The sequence below is a fragment of the Sylvia atricapilla genome, chromosome 14 (genome assembly GCF_009819655.1).
Source record: "Sylvia atricapilla isolate bSylAtr1 chromosome 14, bSylAtr1.pri, whole genome shotgun sequence".
NCBI classification, from domain to species: domain Eukaryota; kingdom Metazoa; phylum Chordata; class Aves; order Passeriformes; family Sylviidae; genus Sylvia; species Sylvia atricapilla.
The window spans coordinates 15,529,376-15,536,266 of record NC_089153.1 but is presented as its reverse complement, the minus strand read 5'-3'; the positions used below and the strand labels follow the sequence as shown (position 1 = coordinate 15,536,266).

At 47.2% G+C, this 6,891-nt stretch overlaps 1 protein-coding gene across 1 annotated transcript; it reads right to left on the bottom strand.

Moving 5' to 3' along the window:
* Positions 1 to 3,253: 3,253 nt before the first annotated feature.
* On the bottom strand, positions 3,254 to 5,485 carry DRD1 (dopamine receptor D1). Its single transcript, XM_066329349.1, has 2 exons — positions 5,413 to 5,485; positions 3,254 to 4,690 (listed from the first exon to the last, which is right to left on the bottom strand). The coding sequence occupies exon 2, from the start codon at positions 4,680 to 4,682 to the stop codon at positions 3,324 to 3,326; it is 1,359 nt and encodes a 452-aa protein (XP_066185446.1). The 5' UTR covers positions 4,683 to 4,690; positions 5,413 to 5,485; the 3' UTR covers positions 3,254 to 3,323.
* Positions 5,486 to 6,891: the final 1,406 nt, after the last annotated feature.

Here is a 6,891-nt window from a genome sequence, read left to right as displayed (position 1 = left end):
ACCCCTGACACTGTCCAGGCTCTGCAACAGGTAAGGGAGGCATTTCTGGGAGCAGGGTGTGGGAAAGGGATTCTTGGCTTTGCTGGAGGGGAAAGATTTTAACTTGGGTTTTCTTCCAAGCAAAGGGTAATCGGGGCAAATAAAGCCCAAAAAGGCAAGAGAAAGGCTCTGGTAGTAATGGGAGGAAAGGCAGAGAGGACAGGTAAATGCAATTGCTGGGAAGGCTGGAAAACAAAGGCTAAATGGGGTGTGTTGGTAAATGAGGATCGAGGCCAATTCATGTTATTTTAAAATGCATAAAGGATGAATTAATAAAGGAAAAGGAGCCAGAAGCAAAAATCAGTTAAATCAAACGAGAGATAAAACAATAAAATGAAGTCATCGAAGTGTCTCCCCAGCCTCTCACACCTAGGGGACACTCCCAGCAGCAACAGCAGCAGCACTTCACCAAACTTCACAGAGCTCCCTGAAACTCAGATCCTTCTGCAAGGAGGAAGGTTCTGCAACAGCTCCTGGTCAAGCAGAACAAATATTTATTATAGAATACAAATCATCCCCGTGAACTTGTGTAAAAATAGCACCTTGCTTTACACAATCTCCTTAAATCATATTTTGTATTTTGCTTTTATATCAGACTGCTGGGAGTTTTGAGAATAAGTAAGAAACCACCGAAGTTCGTCTTTGGCCTGAGTAATTACTCTTTAAGAAATGAAGTAATTCCTCAAAGACACCCCAAAAAAACCCCAGGCATTAGGAAATTTTCCCAAAGGAGCCCAGACAGGTTGGAGGCAGCCAGGATGCCCTGTTTGCCTCCGACCTGCTGCTTCAGTGACCTCCAAAGCTGTCAGGGAGGGGGACCTGGACATTCCCACAGCTCCTGCACCAGCTCCAGGCCCAGGTGCTGGGCTGGTCATTGCTGGTGCTGCTCCAGGCAGAAGTGACCATGTAGATTTGTTTCTTCATTTCAAAATGAATCTGCTGACACAGAGGCAAAAGCAAAGGGCTGCCAGGAGCAGAGGGATCCTCAGCTGCACCCATCATCACCCCACTGCTGAAATGGTTCATTTTGCTCCAAAAAACAGCAGCAGTGGGGCTGTATCAGGCTTTGAGAAGTACTTCACAGCTTGGGGGGAAAAAAAAGAAAAAAGAAAAGGAAGAACAACAATATAAACGTGTTATAAACAGGTTAAATTCACTGTGCTGTTACACCAAGGCAAAAATAATCTTTTAAATAAAAGTCACCAGTAGATTGAGCTTTACACTTCTAAAGCAGAGAGTGGCTGTTTCCAAACTGCTTTTACTGCTTTCAAGTCCTCGTTTAGAGCAAGGGCTCAGTGGTCTCTAGTAAGGAGGATTTCCTCTGTTTCTCACAGAAATTCCCATCTGCCTCATGGGTGTGATCCCAAACAAGGGCAAATGGGAAAATAAAGGAACCATCCTTCCCTTTAACACGATCAATACAACTGCCAAAAACCAGCATGTATTTAATAAATGCAATGTAGATTGCTTTATTTGACCTTCTGTTCACAAAATAATTTTATTATATGTATGAAAGCAGCATACAGGCAATAAAATTATGAAAACATTCACAATACATAAATACACAGACCTGATGCAGGATGTATATAGTTTGTTAGACTTTAAATTTTTTCTCCCCTCTCAGTTCTCTTTTCCTAACATCTTTTTTTTTTCTTTTTTTTTAAATATATGTTACGAAAAAGTTGCTCCAAAGGGTATTTTCTCCCATTCAGAATAGAAATGGATTTCTTTGAATGCTGCTGAATATTAACACCAAATGTTCCTGTTGCTAATGCTCACTGATTGCTTTTGGCATTACAGAGGGAAAGCAGAAGGGAAGGACAGTGGAAAAGTAGCAGGACTTATTAATTAAACATTGGCAACTTTTTTGGAGTTCACGGGAGGATTTCAAGATGGAGGCTGCAGTTCCACCCATATTTAGAAATGTTTTAATCCCAAATGGTAATGAGGCCACTATTCCTTATTGATTGGAGTATTGACATGGCAATCACTAAACTGTAATGTCCTCCCAGCTCCCAGAGTAAAGCACCAGGGACCTCAGGTTTTAATTCTGACTCTGACCGAGGAGCAGACAGACAGCAGGGTCCAGGTGGTCCTGCAGGATAACAAGGACCTTCCCACCATTATAACCCAGTGTGTTTGTTCAGAAAAAGATATCCAAGACTTGAAATAAGAAAAGTCTGAGAAAGCTGTTTATCTTACATAAATACAAAACACTATATACTAAGAATTGTTATCTAAGAAGCTTTCCTTCCCAAATCGGATTCTTCTTAAGGTTGTAGTCATATTTAAGGTATTTACAGATCCACAAACTTGACATTCTAGCAGTCTCTGTAACATGAAACTTTTTAAAAATAAATAGCAGCAATTTCTTTTATTTCTATAAGGGAAGAGAATTTGCAACTCAGTCAACTCTGGTCCTATCTTTTGAAAGAAATCCCACTTAAAAATAAAAAAAGCCCACAAGCAAACGAACTCCACACAGCATCAGTTCTGTTGATTCCTTCATTTCTTGCTGAGCTTCTCAACATCCCTCCATTCCTCTCACCAGCTCTTCAGACTATCAGAGCTTGTAATAAAGTGCTGACTGGTTGACTGGTCAAAATGCCGTTATGACACTCCAAAAATATCCCATTATTTAAACATCTTAAATAACATAAATAAAGCTAGATCTGTTATAACATATGAAAAATATTAATTTAAAACAATAAATAAATAAAACCAGTATCAACATAGTACCTCCCAAAGCTTTAAAAATAACCATTCTCATTATAAGGCTCAATTATTTGTCAGAAATAATTTTAAGAAGGCATCTACCTACCTTTACAATCCTTCAGTCTTTAATTAGGACCTGTTAACACCCACTATCACAAGACACAGCAATCTTTTAACTTCTAGTAAACATTAATCTTTAAATACTCAACATTTATCTTTTGCCTCACTTTTAGCTAGAAATTGGTTTCTCTGTACAGAGAAGAAGCAACATTTTCTTTTTAACTGCACTGTATCTAAATCTGTAGGTTTTCCTCAGTATGAACAATACAGTTTAGTATCCTTTTTTATAACCAATTTCCAGTATCTTTTCCTGTGTATTGTTTGAAATGTTAAATTTGCTCTGAATGCCAGGAAAATTAATTCTGGGCTTGGTGTAAACGTGCATTTTTCTCCCTTAGAGCTTAGGTTCTTACAAAAAAGAAAAATCTGGTATATCTTTTTTTTTTTTTCCCAAAAAAAAAGATCATTACAATATACACCATTAGGTCTTGCTGAGTAAACCTTACTGTTCAGGTTTTATGCTGCCCATTCTGTGTGATGGGATTGATCTTTTCCAAAGAAACATCAGCTTCATAATCCAAGATACCCGACAGTGCTGGAGACATTTTCTCCAAGGTCTTTGACAGTTCACCCTCATCTTCCTTTTTAAGAGGTTCTTCTTCCGGGCAGATAATTGAGTGTGGAATCAGATAAACCAGATTAGACTCTTTGGGGCTGGAGCCTTTGGGCTCGTGTTGGCTGGAAAAGACCACTGCCCCGTTGTTGTTGATGCTGACAGTCTCGATGGCATTGCCAGACATGGGGCAGAGCCTGTAGCAGCCCAGCAGGGTGGAGAATGCCTTGCGGAAATCAGCGTTGAAGGCATAAATGATGGGGTTGAGGGAAGAATTGGCCCATCCAAACCATATAAAAACATCAAAGGTGGTGGAGTTAATGCAGAAAGCCTCTGCTCCCTTGGACGGCTGGGTGGGCTCGCAGAAGGGAATCATGCAGTTCAACACAAAAAATGGCAACCAGCAGCACACAAACACCCCCATGATCACCGAGAGAGTCTTCAACACCTTCGTTTCCCTCTTGAAGGACATTTTGAAGTTGCTCTCTGGCTGCTGGCAGTCCATGCTGCTCCTGTTGCCACCCGGGTTCTGGCAGTTCTTGGCGTGCACTGCTGCTCTCTCCAGAGCCGAGATGCGCCGGATTTGCTTCTGAGCAATCCGGTATATCCTGGTGTAAGTTACTATCATGATGGCCACGGGGATGTAGAAGCTAATTAGAGAAGAGGAGATGGCATACATCCTGTTCAGGCTAGAATCACAGTTGTCCATGCTCACACCTTGTAAGCTGGCATTGAAGTCCAAAAAGCTCGTGGTTGTCGCCTTGTGCCAATTCAGCTGCACTGGGATGAAGGAGATCAACACGGACAAAGTCCACGCCACGCTGATCATGATGAAGGCTGCCTTGGGGGTCATTTTCCTCTCGTACCTAAACGGGCTGGAGATGGCCCAGTATCTGTCCACGCTAATGACACAGAGGTTTAAGATGGAGGCTGTTGAGCACATAATATCAAAGGCCACCCAAATGTTGCAAAATGAACCAAAAGGCCAGAAACCGGCGATCTCAGCCACAGCTTTCCAAGGCATGACCAAAACTGCCACCAAGAGATCTGACACAGCCAAGGAGATGACAAAGAAGTTGGTCACCTTGGACCTGAGGTGGCGAAACCTAATGACAGCTGCGCAGACCAGTGTGTTTCCCAGCAGCGTGGAGAGGATCAGGAGCGAGAGGAAGCAGCCCGTGAGGATCCGAAAGGAAGAGGAGTCCCTTTCCACCAGCAACCCTTCCCCGTCCATAGTGGTGTCGTTCCAAGTCATAGTTTCTCCTGAGGGAAAATCATATCATGATTTTCATGACGACATCAACTCCTCTCCTTGCAGAGATCAGAGACATCAGACGTCCATTAATTACTCATCACCAAACCAACCAAAGGTCTTTTCCTACAGTCCCTTTGCCCCCCGACGGACCTCACCCTCTTTGAATCACCCTGAACAACATCCTGAAAGCTCTGTGGGCAGGAACAGAAAATGCACAAACACAGTCCACCCTACAAACAGGGGTTTTTTAACAATCCCTTCAGAAACACTATGCACCACCCCGGCATGGAGTAGCCTAACTCAGACAGCTCACCTGAAAATGTTCTGCCGCTGTCCTCTGCAAACACGCCCCACACACAGCAAAGCAATCACTCTTCCATGCTTGCATCTATTCCCACTTAAATAGACTATTGATCGAGTGTTTCCCGTGTCCACTGCACCAGCCCTTCATATTTACTGAAGCGTGTTAGACAAGATGCCTTTTCTCTAGTTCCCTAAATGTCTCACTGATGAAACATTCCATCCTTCCTCCTCGGTACACTCCTGTTACAAAATGCACCAGTCCTCTGTTTCTTGGCAGTATCAGAAAGCAAATCTTCACTTTGTTTCAAACTGGTTTACATTTCCAAGACAAAATAAATAAACATACAGTAGGTGTGTTTTAAACGTTCTCAGCAAGAAATAGCTCAGGTTATTTAGTTTGACTTAAACAAGAAATGCTGGCTCCTACCTTTCACCTCTGATTCCCTGTTTGCTCTGGGACGCAGGGCCGTCTCTCCTCCTGTTTTAGTTTTGGAATTGCATAGCAAATCTTATATACAAAACCAACACAGGAACACTGCATTGCATGGTGTATGTGGGGTTTTTTCTCCCCTGAAAGTGCAAATTAGCAGGGGAAAAGTAAGAGCTGGACCACCAGGAGTTAGTTTTCAAGGGAGCAGCAGGTCTGTGCCATCGGGCCGTGCATGACAGACCCTGCTGGTGTGTGCCCAGCTCCCTCCATCCCACGGCCCCCGCTGATCACTCTGCAAACTTTGTTGGCCGGATCAGTCCCAGTCGCACTTTGTACATCCCGTTGAGGCGGCACATCAGGGCAAATCATCCCAGGCAAAAGGCACGGTATTCCCAACACTGGCAAGAGCCGGTTACCAGTTTTTCCCTCGGTCGTTTGCCGGATGAAGAAAGAGGCAAGAGGAGGAGAAGGACCCGAGTGACCTTCCTTCGGCCACCACGCCAGCGATGCCCGCAGTGGGTTTCTCTTCCAGCAGGAACAAGTCGCTTTAACACTCCGCTGCCAGATTATAGCTCTCCATAACTACTCCGGAATAATCCCACCTCCTGCTCAGCGGGGCTGCACTCCAGGGATCGAGTCCAGCTCTTACCATGCTTTTTCCCTGTCGGAAAGGCGCAGGCGGAGGCAGCTCCTCACGCTCTCCCGCTGCCCGCCCCGGGCCGCGCATCTCCCGGCTTCCTTCTGCCCGGGGCAGGGCTCGGCAGCATGGCCCCTCCAGGAACGCTCCGTCTGCCCGGCGACTCCTTCCTAAAGGATTAAGACAAGGGAATGACAGGCATGGAGGCACGCAGCGGGCAAAAAGCCACCCCCCTTCGCCTCCTTTAACATCTTCGCTCGGGCGCCGCTTCTTCAGGGCAGCTTTTCCTGCCTTTCCTGGGGAATAAGGTCCCGTGCAGGCGAGGCGAGAGGCAGAGCGGGGCTCCGGGAGCGGAGTTTAGCGCAGACGGGATCACTTTGCGGTCCCGAGCTGCGGGACGCGCGGGGCGCTGACGCGGACAGTGAGTACCGGCCCCGCGTCTCCGCGACGGGCGATGCTCGGGAGGGGCCGCGGGGCGAGGCACGGCCACCCGGGGGAGCGGCGACAGCCCGGAGCACGCTCGGGAGCGCGGGGCAGGGGCCGGGGCCGGGGGGGCTCGGCCGGGGCAGCGCTCGGTGCGCGCCGCCCCCCGCCTGGCGCAGCCCCCGGTTCCCGGCGCAGCCGCGGCCGCCGGGCTCCCTCTCCTGGGCGGGGGCGGCGAGGATGGGGGACAGCGGCCGCACGGTCCCGCAGCGCTCACACCGCGGCCGGCACCGTCATCCCGCGGGCAGGGAGCGGGGAAAAGCCGCGGACAGGTTCCGCCTCCCGGCTGCACCGTGCGGGCGAGGGCGAGGGCACCGAGAGGGACAAACGCCGCGGAGCCGCGAGCATCCCCGAGG

Bases quoted from the DNA above. Each gene is read 5' to 3' on its own strand.
- DRD1 (XM_066329349.1), bottom strand. From the start codon at position 4,682: ATGACTTGGAACGACACCACTATGGACGGGGAAGGGTTGCTGGTGGAA.